Source organism: Hibiscus syriacus, unplaced genomic scaffold (assembly GCF_006381635.1).
Source record: "Hibiscus syriacus cultivar Baekdansim isolate YM2019G1 unplaced genomic scaffold, ASM638163v2 tig00112395_pilon, whole genome shotgun sequence".
Classification (NCBI taxonomy): domain Eukaryota; kingdom Viridiplantae; phylum Streptophyta; class Magnoliopsida; order Malvales; family Malvaceae; genus Hibiscus; species Hibiscus syriacus.
In genome coordinates, this window is record NW_024063320.1 from 19,695 (window position 1) to 37,721 (window position 18,027).

Genomic DNA, 18,027 nt, shown 5'->3' on the forward strand with positions numbered 1-18,027 from the left:
CAAGTTATTTAAATAATGCTAATCAAGGTATTTATCGTTAATATTTAATAGAGAAAGAGACAACAATTAGTAAATCGGTATAATCACACAATTGATCCTTATTATTCTATCAATTTGTCTTGATTATAATATAATAGTTGAAAATAGTTATAATATTATTATATTGTAATTTGATACATGTGTATATTATAAATTTATTATAAATATTATATTATAATTATTGGTTGTTTATTTGATAGAATTTTATTAAAATATTATAGTTAAGATAGTTGATGTCTTAATGAGATAGTGTTCAAAGTAGATGAATTGTAACATTTTTTTTATTTGTGATGGATGGATATATATATTTTTATAAATGGAGTGATTATTTTTGAACTAAAAAATAGTTTGTCAACCAATGTTATATTTTGTAAGGGTAAATTATAAATTTGGTAACTAAACTTTAGTCTCTCTTATTTCACTCACTGTTTTTCAAATTTTTTTTTTCAAATTTGTCAATGAACTTGATACATTGAGGTTTTTTTTTTGTCACTCGGCTGTTAAATAGTTAGCGACATTAAAATAGGTTGTTATATAGATGCAAAATGACGTCGTTTTAGTGAATTTTTTAAACGGCGTCATTTTTAATGTCGTTAATTATTTAATGACAAGGTTACCAAAATAGGAGAGAGTAAAATTCAATAACAAAAATAACTTTTAAAGTTTAGTGAGCAAAATAGGAGAAATAGTAAAGTTCAATGATGAAATGTGTAGTTTGCCCTTTTGTAATTCTAAAATGGGGTTACCATGTGGTCCTCCACATTTATCATATGTCTATTTCAACCTTTTTCTTTTTTCTCCTTGTTTGTTAGGTTGCAAAATGAAGACTACTTACACAATAAAGATAGATTCATCATAAATGTAATGAAACTCATCTTAATTTTAACTCGAACCGAAGCAATTCGAGTTTAAAATAATCTAAAAACTTTAAAATACATTATCAGTCAAGTAATTTCAATGATTAAAGGATGATTGTTATCTCTATAGGTTTCAGGTTCGAGTACAATGTCTACATGGATGTTTAAGTGTTCATTATAAAATAGTTGACAATCTTTCAAACAAATATTACATGATAATTACAATGTTTTAAGAGTTAATTGCATGATGCTCATTCTAAATTAGTCCTCAAACTTTTGAACATTATGCTTTTATTCTTAAAATTATAACCCTTATTCTAAACTAGTCCCCAACCTTTTAAATATTATCCTCAAATCCATCCAAATATGTAATTAATTCTAACCATAATTTAACCTAAACTTTATTTTTTTCAAACATATAAGAATATAACTTTAACTAACGCTTTTATTGACATGGAATGTGAGTATTATGTACATATAATTTAGGATGAAATTAAAATGTTGAAAATGTTTGGGGACCAATTTAGAATGGAGAATATAGTTTGGGAGGAAACTAAATGTTCAAAAGTTTGAGTACTAATTTAGAACGATAACCATGGTTTAAGGATGGAATTGAAATATTTAAAAGTTTAGGGACCAATTTGAAACTTTATGTTTAGGGACCAATTTCAAACAAGAAACATAGCTTGAAGACGTATAATGCAGTTAACTCATATTTTAATAAAAACAATTTGATACTCGAATCTAAAACCTTAATAAATGACAATAATTTAATTTAGATTAATTAGATCATAAACTAACTCTAATGTGAATCGAGGAGTATTTTTTTAGTGAAATAAGGGGAGAAGGGGCGTTTGGAAGTAAGCGGTGGCTGCTTGTGGCGGTGATGTAGAAAAGACGACGCGGCTGGCAGTGAAAGCGACTTGCTTTCCTCAGTGCCACCAAACGAATGAACGTGACATTCCACTAATAGTAACGCAGAACATGGGCTTTCCCCTTGCATTTCTTTTAAGTTACCCAAACTTCCAAATTTGTGCTAACATACACTATTTTCTATTGCATCATGAATTGCAGCCAAACATACATTTAACTAAACAAGTTAAAACATGAATGAGTATCATTAAGTGACTAAATTATCAGTTTTAGTTAGTTTTTAAATACTTAAACTTTCATTTTTTTTAAAATTCATACTCAAAGTTTAGTTTTTGTTTCATTTCAGTACTCCGTTGTTAAAAACGTTAGTTCTTGTTTCATTTTAGTATCCCGTTCAAAGTTTAACGTTAAATTTTGAAAAGTTCAAAAGTTTAGGTATTAAACTTGCTAAAATTTTAATGACGGATACTAAAATAAAATGAAAACTAAACGTTATATATGATTTTAGAAAAAATGAAAGTTTAAGTACTAAAACTCGAAGTTAAAATCACAAGAATGTTATGATTTCATGCTTAGGGTTAAATTGTCTCATTAATTTTACTAAATTTATCAAGTTAATGAGTTAATTTGACCCTTAAAATGTATAGTTTAACTAAATTTATCAAGTTCAAGCATTATACGTTTAGACCCTAATTCTTATCACCAAAATGATACCTTTAACCCTTATCTTTGGATTTGATATAAAATTTGGCCCATAACTTTTTTGGTGCAGTTTGGCCCTTGAATTAGGCTCCAAGCTTCAGATTGGCTCATGACTTTTTGTTAGGGCAATTTGCCCCCTGAATTTAGTGTTGATATATAATTTGACCCCTTTAAACTTCAATTTGGCCCATAAATTTTTTTATTTTGTGCAATTTGACCCCTGATTTTGGCTTCGATATATCAAAGCCCAAAACAAGAGATAAATTGCAATTCAAAATCTAAACAAGAAGCTAGACCACTGATTGGAACAAAAAATAGGGACCAAAAGGTAAAAATGCCAATAATTATAGGGTAAATTACGCATTTAGTTCCTAAACTATCAATGTTGGTCCATTTTAGTGCCTAATATTTTAAAGTTTTCAAAATCATATCTAATGTCTAGTTTTTATTTTATTTTAGTAACAGTCTTTAAAAATTGAACGCATTCAGTACCTAAACTATCATTTTTTGTATATTTTAATATCTAAACTTTTAATTTTTTTTTCAAAATTTAACGTTAATTGAATGAGGGATACTAAAATAAAAAAACTAAATTAGGTATGATTTTGAAAAATTAAAAGTATAAGTACTAAAACAGACCAAAACTAATAGTTTCGGTACTAAATGCAGACAAAAATTGATAATTTAGGTACAAAATTGGAATGAGAAGATAATTGAGAGATGAATGATTTAATTTACCCATAAAAATTATTTGTCAAATTTTTTAACGTCACTAAAACGAAATAAAAAAACAAGCGTTAAGATCTAATTTTAAAAAATTAACACAAATATCAAAGTTATAATTTTTTTTTAAAAAAGCTCAATGCCTCTTTTTTATTACTTTTGATTTTGAAAGCGCATTAAATATCAGCATCGCCCACTTCCCAACTCTCATGACAACTCTGTCCCACCAGCACCATCCCCCTCTCTCCCAGCCTTTTCCCCAAAGCTTAGAATAAAGAATGCACCAAATTTACCGCTAGCAATTCTCTTTCTCCATTAAAGAACACCAAAAAGCTCTCTCCTTTAAGTTCAAAAAGGCTGAAACAAGTGTTTGGTTAGAGGGAAAGTGAAGGAAAAAAAGTGGGAAAAAGATTTGTTTTTCATCAATGGGTTGTTCTGCTTCAAGACCCAACACTAATATCATCACCAGAACCCAAAACTCCAACGAAGACCCGCATTCCTTTTCTTCTGTGGATTCATCCATGGTTTCTTCACTCAATTCTTCTTCTTCTTCCCCGCTTCCCCCGCCTCCGCCGGTTGTTTCTCGAGCTCTCTCGCTCCCGACGCCGTTAGTTCACCACCCGCCGTTGAGGAAAGGCGACAGCCACCACCTCGTTTCGTTGACTTCCACCACCTACGGCTCTCTTTCACTCATCGACATCCAAAAGCCGGAAATCAACATCACCTCCCTAGGCGACAAGTCGCCGGTTCATGTGGACCAAGTCGAGTCATTGTCGCCGGACTCAGTCATCAACACGTGGGAACTCATGGATGGGCTAGACGATTGCGGCGATTTCGATCTGGGTAAGCCTAAATCTCTGTTTAATACTCGTACAAAGGAGATTCCGCCATTAACAAAGCCATTATGGAAGCATTTATCTGAAGAATCACTGCTTTCAAAGCTTGACCCTAATGTAGTTTCAAGCTACAGAAGAGCTTTATCTTCTAGGCAATTAGTCAACGAATCCAAAACCCCAATCGCCACGTGTTCTTCTTCAAGCCCTTCGTGTACTTCATCACTATCCGATAGCTGGGTCAAAGTGCCAACCACTGAGTCCAAACTCGTGTTGTACTTCACTAGCTTAAGAGGAATTCGAAAAACATACAAAGATTGTTGTAGTGTTAAGATGATATTCAGAGGCTTTCGAGTTGCGGTCGATGAGAGGGACATTTCGATGGATTCCATGTACCGAAACGAGTTGCAGTCACTGCTGGGAGGGAAAATTATTTGCCTGCCACAAGTGTTCATCAGGGGGAAACACATTGGTGGGGTTGAAGAGATTAAACAGCTTAATGAAAACGGTGAATTATCGAAGCTTCTTGCGGGGTTTCCGGTTCGAGATCCTGGAGTCGTTTGCGAAGGCTGTGGCGATGCGCGGTTCGTGCCGTGCCCCAACTGCAATGGAAGCAGGAAAGTGTTTGAAGAAGATGATAGGTTAAGAAGGTGCCCTGATTGCAATGAAAATGGGTTGATAAGGTGTCCTGCTTGTTCTCTTCATAAACCGAGCAGATGTTGAATTTCGGGATGCATGATTCTTTCCGCTTAATCAGCGGATGAAGGTATATGTTGCTCCAACTCGATCATATGTCTGGAAATGTATTCCGATATAAGAGTCGGAGCAATGATTATTTGTAGCAGTACTGTTTTGTTTGATGTTAGTTCCATGATGTGCGGGTCTGTCTAATGTCTATATACTACTAGTTCAGCAGATTGTTCTTGTTCATTTCCCTTATGAACTGTATGAAATCACAAAGGATAATGATAATAATAAAAAGAGTTAATTACACATTGGTGGGGTTGAAGAGATTAAAAAGCTTAATGAAAATGGTGAATTATCAAAGGTTCTGGCAGGTTTCCGGTTAGAGATCCCGGGACAGTTTCCATAGGCTCTGGGGATGCAAAGTTCGTGCCATGCCCAAACTGTAGTGGAAGCAGAAATGTGTTTGAAGAAGATGAAGCTAGGTTGATAAGGTGCCCTGCTTGTAGCTCTTGATGAACTGAGCCAATGCTGAATTTGGGGATGCATGATTCTTTTTGAATATGTTGTTCTCCGACACGACAGTTAGCCCTCTAAACGAGTCGAGTCAAACTCGAGTATTACCGAGTTCAACTTGAAAACTTTAAAATTAAGCTTGACCCAAAAATTTGCGGGCTTGTTAAGAACTCGAGATGAGTTTATTTGATTTGAGTGCTGATTGAGTTTTAATTGAGTTGATCTCGAATAGTTCGCGATCTGTCTTGTCTCTTTTATAATCTTACCAAAGGTCGTCGACAATTGAGTCAAGCAATGATTTTATGTTAGTTTCATAATTTGTGGGTCTGTCTATATTCTACTTGTTCAGCACATTATTCTTCTTGTTAATTTCCCATATAAACTGCATGAAATCAAAAAGGATAATGATCATAATAATGTAATAAAGATTCAATTTTGATGCTAAAGATCCGATTTTTGACCATCATCGTGGAGTTTAAGCAATATGGAATGCTTTAAATGCACTATTGAAGAGTGCATATGAGTAGAAATGAATGGTTGTGAGAGTGCAGAAAGGAGTACGATGGACAGTCTGGATTGCCCCCATGGTTGCAGTCAATGTTGTCAATCGTCTGTAAAAAAAGCAAAAATGCATTAAAGGTGTTACATATATATTATTATTTTTTCAATATGAAATTCTAACTTACAAAATAAATCTAATGTAGTTTTTGTCCAATGTTTTTTTTATCGTTGACTGATGGTATTGTTGTGGCGGTTTACAGGAAATAGAGTCTTGTTTGCTCTAAAGTTAGACATAGCAAAACTTATGATTGGGTGGATTGGTGCTTTCTCGAGGCTATGCTTTATGAGATGGGTTTTCCCGTTACTTGGGTGGGTTTGGTTTTGAATTGTCCATCCTCGGTTTCTTACTCTGTGGTGCTTAACGGTTTAGTCGGTAAATGTTTTCAGCCAAGCAGAGGTTTACACCAGGGGGATCCTATGAGTCCCTACCTTCGTTTAGCAGCTCAGAAAACGTCCTAAAAGGAATCCGAATAAAAAGGGGTGCCCCTATGATCACCCATCTTTTATTCACGGATGATACTATTATTTTCGATGACGCTTAGGCCGTGGGCGCTGCTAATTTAAAAGATTCCCTGAATACTCTGCGTGTTCGGGCCAACTTATAAACTTTGCAAAGTCTGAAATCTATTTCAGCTCTAATGTTGACCATGGAACCCGTACCGTGGTGTCTCAAGAGCTTAGCGTCAGTAGGAACGGATACAGGCTCTTAATTCAGAACCTTGTGAGGAATTCCTATTCAGGTCAATTGTATAGAAGAATTCGGAGTATCTCGTGCCCATCGAAGATCAAAATAAACCTTTGAAAATTTTGCATGAACTTCCAACTATGTCTAACATGTGCATAAAAGCGGGTGATCTCTAACCCAAATTGTCCAAGGTGTAATCTCTCCTATGAATACCCCATTCACGTAAGTAAGGAGCGTGTTTTTGCTTCTAATGTGTGGAGGAAGTTTGGTGTACAGTGGCCAGTGCAGATTAATGATCTTAACTTTGGTGAGTGGGTTGAGAACTTGAGTGGCTTTTCTCAAACATCAACAAAAACAGGCACAAGGAAATCGCAAACACGGTCTGGGCTCTCTGGTTCACTAGAAATAAATTGATCTACGAAAATATATTTCAGGGAGTTGATGAGGTTGTTACCTTTATCAGGAGCTATGAAATGGAAATCGAGACTCTTTCCCGTTGCCTCCAACACGCGAAGGTCTACGAGAATTCTGTGTGGATTCCCCCCACCGATCCCACAATCAAGGTGAATGTTGATGCGAGCTTTTCTGCTGCATGCACATCTTCTTGCTCTGGGTTCATGGCTCGAAATAACGCTGGACTGGTTATGGCCGCTGGTTTTCGCTTAAACAAAAACGTCCCTAATGCTTTCGAGGCAGAGGCGTTAGCAGCGGTCCAGGGGCTACGTTTCGCTCTTGATCTGGGATTCCAAGACATAGTGTTAGAAGGTGACTCGAGAACGGTGTTTCAAAAGCTATAGTCAGACATGACTGACTTTTCTGACATCTGTTGGCTTACTTGTGATGCAAGAGCTCTGGCAAGGCAATTTCGCACCTGCAACTTCCGTTTTACACCAAGAGGAGGTAACGCTGCTGCACATGCAATGTGCAGTGAAGGAAGGAAGAATAGTGTATACATTTTCTGGATTGAAGACGCCCCGAGAGAGGCCTTGAGGTTACTACATTATTTTAAGACTAGTTATTTTAAGGCATAATGCCAAAATTAATACTCGATATTTATTAAAAGGATAATTTTAGCCTCTATTATTTTTAGCATTTTGACGTAATATTTTATTTTAGGGTAAAAAAGTCTTAAATATTTGATAGAATAGTTATTTTGATCCTTAATCTTTTTTCTAAAGCATTTTGGCCTTCGATATTTTATTTTAGGGTAAAAAAGACCTCTATTTTGGACCATTGATCATGTGCTAACTAACAATTTTCATCTATAGAGAGGACTTTTTACCTCAAAATGAAACGTCAGGAGTTAAAATGTTAAAAAAATATGAGTTAAAATGATCATTTTATTAAAATTTGGGGGCTAATTTTGATATTATACCTTATTAATTATTTAATCCTCTAACATGTATCATCGATTTTTGTTAAAGATGAGTGACATGACTGTTTGACCAATAAACAAATGACACGTTTTTGTTCCCACCATTTAGCTGACCCGACCCGACCGAAGACCCAACAAGGAAAAAATGAAGTTTGCCGCTCCGGTTTTGCTCATTTTGATTTGAATAATTAGAGGGAAAATGAAAATCCAAAAGTAAAGGAAAAAACAAACAAAGACGAGACGAACAAGTAGAGAAGCTCTCTCTCTCTTTGAAGATCTGCTAACACAAAAAGAATGGCTCTTCACTTCGTTTTCCCCCCAAATCTACAAGCCCTGGAGAAGGACGAAGAACAAGAAGATTACCAAGACAACCGTCTCTTCGTTCAGAACGCTATCGATGTGTCTAAGCTTCGTGCTTCGGAACTCGAAGAATTTGTCAAAGGTTCCGATTTATTCTTATCTATTTCACGAGTCGTTTTGTTTATTTTAGAGTTATGTAGTTTCTGTTTAGTTTTTGTTGAATTAGATTAGTTTTAGCAGCTTTAAGAAAAATTATGGAAGATTGAGATGAGATCTGCGCTTATTCGAAAACTTTCAAACATCTAAGTTATGATTAGTTATGAACGCTATCGATGTATCTAAGCCTCGTGTTTCGGGACTCAAAGAATTTGTCAAAGGTTCCGATTTCTTCTTATCTATTTCATGATTCTTTTTTAGTTTTAGAATTGTGTAGTTTAGGTTTAGTTTTTTGTTAAATTAGATTAGTTTTAGCAGCTTTAAGAAAATTATGGAAGATTGAGATGAGATATGCGCTTATTCTAAAACTTTTGAACTCGTAATCTAATTTATGATTGTTTTTTTCTTTTAAAGTTTGTGTAAATTCGGTTTATATTTTGCTAAAATGGATGGATTTTAGTTGGCCTAGACTGCTTCAGCAAGAAGGAAATTATGGAAAATGAAGATGAATTTGTTTAAATTCGCTCTCTATATATTTTAGTTTTCACCTCATAAAAGCCCTAACTGGTATTTTTTTTGAAAAATTATTTTCCCCCGCGTTCGAGAAAATTACTCAACGAAATAACCTGGTTTGGTTTCCATAAACTATTTGGAAAAAATTGATTGGAGTTTCTCATTTTCTCTATCATTAAAGAGTAGAATATTTATGTTTAATTTTCCAAGCATTTTTGTAACGCTAGTTTTATCAATTATACATGATTTCATAGAAATTTAATTGAAATTTGTTTCTCCTCTCAATACAGGGGTATCCTTTGATCTCTCTGATAAAGAGCTCTACTGTATCGAAGACCAAGATGTGTTTGATCGTGTTTACTCATCAGTCCGAGGCTTTTCCAGCCTTACACCATCGTGTAAGTCTATTCTTGCAGAAAGTCTTAGGTCTAATTTGAGTGTTTTGCTCCCAAATGTGGATTCCCTCGTGCGAGTTTCCCAATCTCAGGATGATGATGAAACCCCATTGCTTGATCGTGTCACTTCATACCGAAACGCGTTTAAAATTTACTCGTTCTTTCTCTTCCATATTATTTTGACCGAGGAGTCGAGCACTGGTTCTAACAACAATGCAAAGGTACTATATCCCCTGCCTTTGTTACATAGACTTGTGTGTTAGTGTTGGAAAGGGTAATGTGTCTGAAAGAGGTATATTCGAATTTTTCCAAGTTGTTTCAAGTATTTGGAGGGTGATATCTTTATACCATGTATTATTCATGAATATGTGTTGAACATGGGTGCTGCATAAACTTTAGGAAAAATGAAGAGTCGGATCCATATAGTCCCCTGCTATACTTCCTCCTTTTCTGCATGCTGTTTTTTGTGTTGCCTTTGATGGTTTGTGGTTGGTCATTTGTCAGGTGACAACAAGTACCCGTAAGAAGCAGCCAGTAAACTCATGGAATTGGGAGTTGCAGAGAGCCCGGATGCTTAACTTGATTGCAAATTCTCTAGAGATCAACCTCTCTTTGCTCTTTGGATCAGCTGACCCAGACGAAAATTATCTATCTTTTATCGTGAAGTAAGTGACCTAGTCCAACTAATCTTACAAGCTATCATAAACTGTCATATCTGCTGAAGTGAACTTTACTTCTGATTTTGGTTTTGCAGAAATGCATTTTCTATGTTTGAGAAGGCCACACTTCTAAAGGACTCCGAAACAAAAGATGCTATATGTCATATCATTGGGGCTTGCGCTACAAAGTACCACTACACCGAGCAATCATCTGCTTCAATTATGCATCTTATTCACAAACATGACTTTGTTGTTGTCCACATGGCTGATACCGTTGCTTTTGCTGAGAAGAAATATGCTGATGGAACACTTGCATGTTCCCTTATTAGAGAGATTGGGAGGACTAACCCTAAATCCTATGTGAAGGATACGGCTGGAGCTGAAAATATTGGGCGCTTCCTGGTGGAGATTGCGGATCGACTACCAAAGTTAGTGTCGACTAACATTGGACTTTTGATTCCACACTTTGGGGGAGAATCTTATAAGATAAGGAATGCCCTCGTAGGTGTTTTGGGTAAATTAGTTGCAAAAGCATTTAAGGATATTGAGGGTGAAGTGAGTTCTAAATCCATTCGTCTTCAGACCAAGCAAGCCATGTTGGAAATTTTGCTTGAGCGTTGTAGAGACATTTCAGCTTATACAAGGAGTCGAGCGCTTCAAGTTTGGGCTGAACTATGTGAGGAGCATTCTGTTTCAATTGGTTTATGGAATGAGGTTGCTTCTGTTGCTGCTGGGAGATTGGAAGATAAGAGTGCCTTTGTTAGAAAATCTGCATTGAATTTACTAATTATGATGTTGCAGCATAATCCTTTTGGTCCACAACTCCGAATAGCTTCATTTCAAGCAACTCTGGAGCAATACAAGAAGAAGCTGAATGCGCTTGAACCAGATAAAATGGCCGAAGGCACGAGTGATGGTGTTCCCTCCGATAATGACTCGTCAAATGGTGAAGTTGATAACGGAAATGCTGAAGGGGTGACCAACTACCAGCCTGAGAATTTAGCTGATAGTTTAGCTGATACAGAACAAGAGATTGCTAGTAAGGATAGTCTTGTTCCAGATGTTGGAAACTTGGAGCAAACTAAGGCCTTGGTTGCCTCCCTTGAGGCTGGTTTGAAATTTTCCAAGTGTATATCAGCCACAATGCCAACACTCCTTCAATTGATGGCTTCATCTTCTGCCACTGATGTTGAGAACAGCATTCTCTTGCTGATGAGATGTAGACAATTCCAAATTGATGGTGCAGAAGCCTGTCTACGCAAGATGTTGCCACTGGTAGGCTATTATCTGTTCTCATGCCTTCATGTCTATGTTTTCTTCTATTTCACCTTCTTTTTCCTCTTTTTGTGCCTTTTAGGTTGACTACCCTGTGAACATTATTTTATTAACATTTGACACAACTAGTATCTATTACTGGATTTTTCAGGTATTTTCTCAAGACAAATCCATATATGAAGCTGTAGAGAATGCTTTCATAACAATTTATGTTAGGAAAAGTCTAGTAGAGACTGCTAAAAATCTTTTGAATCTAGCCATAGATTCAAATGTAGGGGACCAAGCAGCCCTCGAGTTCATTGTTGGTGCCTTGGTGTCTAAAGGTGATATTTCCAGTGGAGTGGTATGTTCACTTTCTTGTCTTCATAATATCTGTCTTGGTTTTGCATTAAAATTTTTCCACGGTTACCAATGGAAACCTAGAAGAGTCGAGCCTTTTTCGGTAGGAATTTCCTTTTCTTGTTGCTAGTTGTCATGAAAAAAATATGCACAAGTATTAATGTATTATAATTGCTAAAAGCCTAAAACGTGATTACAATTAAGATGTTTGTATGGTTATAATGAATGAATCCAAGTGTGTTTGAAACTTGGAATCATTTTCTTATAGACTTTAAGACATTGTAGTATTCTGTGGATCCACAAATGTAATTGGATTGCACAAATGGCTTTAGAATTATTTTTTACAGTTAAGTATCTATGGGGTTATTCATGGAGGGAGGGATTTAAGTCATTTAGGTTGAGTTGTTTAAGTACTACCAAAGACAATTTGATGCAATCGAATCTGAATCATTTTGTTGATTAACTGTGGCACGTCCTCCCTTTCGAGTGTTTTGGCTGCAATTATGTTATGGTTAAAAGTCTGTTCTGATAACATGAATGATTATTTTTCTTCATTGTCCCATTTCTTACAGATATCAGCCCTATGGGATTTCTTTTGCTTTAATGTTAATGGAACCACTGCCGAACAATGTCGTGGGGCCTTAGCTATCCTATGCATGGCAGCAAAATCATCCAGTGCAATTCTTGGCTCCCACATACAGGACATTATTGACATTGGGTTAGGTCGTTGGGCCAAAGTGGAACCTTTACTAGCTAGGACAGCATGCATTGCTATCCAGAGGTTGTCTAATGAGGACAAGAAAAAGTTGGTACTTAGTAATGGCAGCCGAATATTCAGTATTCTGGAAAGCTTGATTACAGGCCTTGGGCTTCCAGATAACATATGGTATGCCGCTGCCGATAAAGCAATAGATGCAGTATATACCATCCATCCAACTCCAGAGACCTTAGCTGCCGATCTTGTAAAAAAATCTCTGAGTTCGGTTTTTTGTGGTAGCAGAAGAGATGCATTACACAATGACATTGTCGGTGGTAATTCCACTGCACTTTCCACAGTCCAAGTGTCAAAGCTTAGCAGATATTTATTTGTCATAAGTCATGTTGCCATGAACCAACTGGTATACATAGAATCTTGTGTTCGAAAGATCCAGAAACAGAAAAGTAATAAAGAAAAAGTGGATTCTGAAGGCACAGAAAATGCTGAAACACAGAAGGTAAGAACACAGTTCAACTCATAATTTATTCTCAATTATGAATTTATAATTTGATTAAGAAAACCTATTATGAATTTATATATCTGATGTCTTCCAGGATAATAATATCAATGCTGAACTCGGTCTTGCTGCTTCTGAAGATGCAATACTAGACGCACTTGCCGAGAGAGCAGAGAAAGAAATTGTTTGTGGTAGTTCCAGTGAAAAGAATTTGATTGGAGAGTGTGCACCTTTCCTCAGTAAACTGTGCCGAAATTTTGTTTTGATGCAGAAGGTGGGTGCTGCAGATTTCCTCCTCTATATCATTTCTTTCATTTTCCTAACTTTGGACTCCATTGTCAACTTTCTCAATTAAGAGTTCTCTTGTGTAACATTGCGATTTATGACTATTTTCTTTACCATTTGAATTTATGTCTGATCTTCTCGCATCATCGCATTTGCTAAGTTCTTGAGAATAATATCATTTATTTGTATACTATATGAAATATAAATTGTACAATAATTGACTGAAAAAAACGAAATCATTTTAGCTTCTCATGGAAACAAAATGAAGTTACTTCTCTTAATCTGTACTGGACTGCATATATGTTTGTTATTTTCTCGGTGTTACAAAACCTTGTTCAATAAATTGACTTGACAATTTTGTTTCAGTATCCAGTACTACAAGCCTCTGCAATGCTTGCTTTATGTCGATTCATGATTATAGATGCCAAATTTTGGTAAATCTCTCAACTTGTAGATTCTTATCTGCCATTATGAGTCCAAAGGAGATTTCATGCCTGATTATTTTATTGAATTGTTTTCCAGTGATGAAAATCTCCAACTTCTCTTCACTGTCGTGGAGAATGCTCCATCAGAAACCGTTCGTTCTAATTGCACCATTGCTCTTGGAGATCTGGCTGTTCGCTTTCCTAATCTCTTAGAACCATGGACAGAGAACATGTATGCTCGGTTGAAGGATCCTTCAGTTTCAGTTAGGAAGAATGCTGTTCTGGTTCTTTCACATCTCATACTAAATGACATGATGAAGGTCTGACAGGCTGACTATCGTCTGCATACTCTTTTTAACTTTAGATATATTAGATAGCTTTAGGGATCTAATTCTTTGCATGTTTGGATCAGGTAAAAGGTTACATAAATGAGATGGCTATACGAGTAGAAGACAATGATGAGAGGATCTCTAGTTTGGCTAAACTCTTTTTCCATGAGTTGTCAAAGAAAGGTGAATTGTGATGTTCCAATTGTCGAAACGGCTAACATATGTTTCTTCGACTCGAATAAGTATATAACAATTATATTTCAATTTTTTTTTGGCAGGAAGCAATCCAATATATAATTTACTCCCAGATATCCTCGGCAAGTTATCCTCCCAACACCTGCAGAAAGACTCTTTCTTCAACATAATGCAGTTCTTAATCGGTTCCATCAAGAAGGTAAATATTTTTCTAGATAAAAATGACACTACTGGTTTTTATGATCTCGTTAACATGATGTCTATAATATTTTTCAGGACAAACAAATGGAATCGCTCGTTGAAAAGCTCTGCAATAGGTTTAGTGGAGTCACAGGTATGCAATCTTTGATTCATTAAATTCTCCTTGCATTTATTCATTGCAGATGATATCCTTCTTACATGCCCTCTTCCGAATATTATTGTTTCCGTGTTCCTGATATTCGGTTGAAAAAGGTTAAATGATAATGATAAGGATCTTGGAAGCATTTAGCTAACGTTATTTTCTGTTCAAATTATAGTTTATAGGATTCTTACAGGCTGCAGCTTTTCTTTTTGTTGATACCTTGCTTCATATTGCAAATAAACAATAACACTATAGATGCATCTGTATTATGAACGTCGAAGTTCGATTTTGCTTACGAAATGGTTCGTCTTTGTTGCAGATGTTGTGCAATGGGAGAATCTTTCTTACTGTCTTGCTCAGTTATCATTCACCGAAAAGGGAGTGAAAAGGCTCATAGAGTCATTCAAAACTTATGAACATGCCCTATCTGAGGATTCTGTGATTGATCATTTTAGGAACATAATTAACAAGGTACTCTTTTCTTTCCGAGTCTTCCCTGGCCGCTATCCTGAACTCGGATCGAATGATTCATTTTCTCTTCGCATCGCTTGCAGAGTAAGAAGTTTGCTAAACCAGAACTGAAAGTATGCATCGAGGAGTTCGAGGAGAAACTCAACAAATTCCACAACGAAAGGAAGGAGCAAGAGGTCACCGCCAAAAATGCAGAACTACATCGGCAAAAGGTTGAAGCATTTGTCACGAACGCAAATGACGGAGAAGAAAGTGCAGAATCTGAAGTCGCTGAAGGTTGGTTCATGAGTTTAACCATGTGCCTGTGACTTTCTCTAATTTCTTGCTGCTCACGCAATAACCTTGTAGGCGTTACAGATGGCGAGGTCGCCAATACATCCTCGGAAGAGGAACCTGAGACTTCGAATGACGAACCGAGACGTGAACTTGTCGAGCCAGTCGAACCTTCCGGAGCTTCGAGTGAGGTGACTGAACAAGAAGAGGATACTGAAGTTCAATCATCGAGAGTCGAAAGGAAAGGTAAGTTTAGCTTCATAACTCTGCTCTTTTCGGTTTATTAAATGTGTCTAGTAACAATACTACGCTGCTAATATAGCGGCGTCGCGATCCCGAGCTACAAGAAGCCATGTGAAAGATCTGAAGACGCCCTTGCCCGCAATCACCCAGAGAATTATAAGGTCAAGAAGGAAGGTAGGTTCATAAGTTATGTGTTTGTTGGGTATAGTAAGGGATGGTCATGGTCAGATTTTTGGCCAATTCGACTCGATAAAACTACACTTGAAATCCGACATGATAAAACTACACTCGAAATTCTATCTGATTTGGGTTTAGGGTGATGACTTCATCCGACCCAAAATCCAATTTGTCTTTTGAGATAAAACCACAATTGACTTGATCCGACACACACATTCATATATGGGTTATTACACAAAGTAAATTGTTTAGTTTTACACATATTTAGGATCGTTGGATGAGTTAAAATAGATGCCTGAGATTGATTGTTTTTTTAGCAAGTATCTTTACATATCCTACTTTTAATCTAAACCATTTGTTCACTCATCAAATGATTTTAAATATGTGTAAAACTAAAAGAGTTTTACATTGTGTAATGAGATCCTACCGCTATATATATATAATTCATAATTTTATTTATAAAATAGAGATTTAATTAAAAAAACAATATAGAGAGGAGTATTAGAACAATTATCTCTAAACATATAACTTATAATTACATTTTTTTGATTAGATATTTTTCATTCTAGATCTGAATATGAGAAAATCTAATTTTCTTTTAAAAAAACTCAATAGAATCGGGTTGAATCGAAATTTGTTAGGTTTGAGTCCCGCGCCTATCCCTGGAAATACTTTAATTTCTTTTACATACACTATAGAAACATGCATGCATGCTTACATACATACATATAATGAAATATTCCACAATTTGCAGGTAGAACAATGAAAATTATTCAGCAACACATATTTGAGTTATTGAATAGGAGCAAGCCAGGAGTTGAATTTGTTTTCTATGCATCTTTGTAACATCTAGGGTTCTACAGCCATTTGTATAATACTTTGATATGAATTGGATTTGGTATGGTTTGTTAACAGAGCTATATTAGTAAGTATTCAATTCGGTACAACAAAATTATGTATTTTTCGTTTTTATGGATTTTCTTTGGTTCTTTTATTAATAAATGCTGTTAATTGATTTTTGAATGAATTAATTAAAATATTCGATTTTATTTGTTTGACAAAAATATTCAACTGCGTTTGCCTTTGTCGTGCTATGTTCTGTTTCAACGTAATTATTACTTGTCCTATTTAATAGTGTCTATTGTGGATAAAATATGTAGTCTTACAAGATAAATTTGATCATATGTAAACTAATAGAAATGACAAAATTATCCTTTAAAATTTTATTGATGAATTTAACAGATTTATTTTGATAGGTGTAAAAGAATGAACGTAAAATCAACAATCGGTTGGTCTAGTGGGATGAAACACTAATCTCTTAAGAAATGCCAAAGATTTGAATTCTAGAGATTACAAATGGGGTATATTGAATTAGGAAAGTTGCCCTCACTTCTGCATTGCATAACAAAAAAAAGAAAAGAAAAAAGAAATATACATGTTTATTATTTGTTAACTTTTTTTTATATAAAATAAGACTTCATTAAAAAATCTCTTCATATCCTACATGTTACAAACATAACATGAAGGACATTAGAAAGAGAAAAAGAGCACCTTTAACTTTTATTAATGGGAACAATAATACACCTCCACACTTCAACAACTAACAACTCCTTACAAAACAAATTAACCATAATTCAGAATACATAACACACCCTAATACTCCCTTAATAAGAATAACCAAGGCATAACACCTTTAAGCACTACACAAACCTAAAAATCAACCTATACCACCTTTAGCTAATTCATCCGTTTCCCAATTTGCTGCTCTCGAAATATGCCTTGTGATAATACCTTTCCTCTCCACAATGGTAGCTATATCCCTTACCAAGGATTGAAACAAAATAGTACTAAGGTTCGGATTATTAATCCACTTCAGAGCATTAGAAGAATCCGATTCCAAAATGATCCTCTGACTTGGAAAGTAATCAACTTCCTCAATAAGAATCAACCCTCTATTGATCGCCAATAGCTCTGCGTGTAAAGGAGGACATCTCCCTACCTTCTCTGAAAACGACCCAAGCACCGAACCGCTGCCATCCCTAATCAAGCCACCTATTTCACCCTTATCCCAACATGGAGATTACGAATGGGGTAGACTGAAAGAGGAAAGTTACCCTCACCTCTGCATTACATAACAAAAAAAAGAAAAAAGAAATATGCATGTTTATTATTTGTTAACTTCTGTAATACAACATTTGAGATAATTTTAAAACTAAAAATAGACACATTTAATGAAACAATGGGAGTACATTTTAAGTTTAATATGTCATGTTGAATAAATTTTAACTCAATACGATAATTTTAAAATTCAAAAGAGACACGTTTAATGAAACAACTGGAGTACATTTTAACTATAGTATGGCATGTCGAATAAATTTTAACTCAATACGACGTTACAGCAACTATTTGAACGTGTTCATGTTTATTGAAACAAGTGATTTGTGTTCACTAAATAAAATTTTGAATTCAAACCTTGCAAATGCAGAAAACCAACACTAAAGTTTACCCCCAAAATAAGATCTGATTTGCCTCGCCTGCAAATTTAGTTAAAACTTGTCATTACCAAACGCCAAGAAATCAAATCTTG

At 35.4% G+C, this 18,027-nt stretch overlaps 2 protein-coding genes across 4 annotated transcripts; both read left to right on the forward strand.

Moving 5' to 3' along the window:
* The first annotated feature begins 3,392 nt into the window (after positions 1–3,392).
* LOC120178996 (uncharacterized protein At5g39865-like) lies at positions 3,393–5,312 on the forward strand. Of its 2 annotated transcripts, XM_039184733.1 has the most exons (2): positions 3,393–4,701; positions 5,197–5,312. In XM_039184733.1, exons 1-2 carry the CDS (start codon positions 3,620–3,622, stop codon positions 5,225–5,227), a joined length of 1,113 nt encoding a protein of 370 aa, XP_039040664.1. In that variant the 5' UTR covers positions 3,393–3,619; the 3' UTR covers positions 5,228–5,312. The 2 variants fall into 2 exon arrangements, with proteins under 2 accessions (XP_039040664.1, XP_039040663.1); XM_039184732.1 differs by lacking the exon at positions 5,197–5,312 and having other exon boundaries at positions 3,393–4,942.
* Positions 5,313–8,142: 2,830 nt separating this feature from the next.
* LOC120179003 (condensin complex subunit 1-like) lies at positions 8,143–16,311 on the forward strand. 2 transcript variants are annotated; one of them, XM_039184738.1, is made up of 17 exons: positions 8,143–8,290; positions 9,108–9,433; positions 9,717–9,877; positions 9,967–11,146; positions 11,298–11,489; positions 12,058–12,699; positions 12,797–12,973; positions 13,351–13,418; positions 13,507–13,729; positions 13,822–13,921; positions 14,017–14,132; positions 14,210–14,267; positions 14,596–14,747; positions 14,831–15,023; positions 15,096–15,266; positions 15,343–15,437; positions 16,195–16,311. In XM_039184738.1, exons 1-17 carry the CDS (start codon positions 8,143–8,145, stop codon positions 16,204–16,206), a joined length of 4,014 nt encoding a protein of 1,337 aa, XP_039040669.1. In that variant the 3' UTR covers positions 16,207–16,311. The 2 variants fall into 2 exon arrangements, with proteins under 2 accessions (XP_039040669.1, XP_039040670.1); XM_039184739.1 differs by having other exon boundaries at positions 15,105–15,266.
* Positions 16,312–18,027: the final 1,716 nt, after the last annotated feature.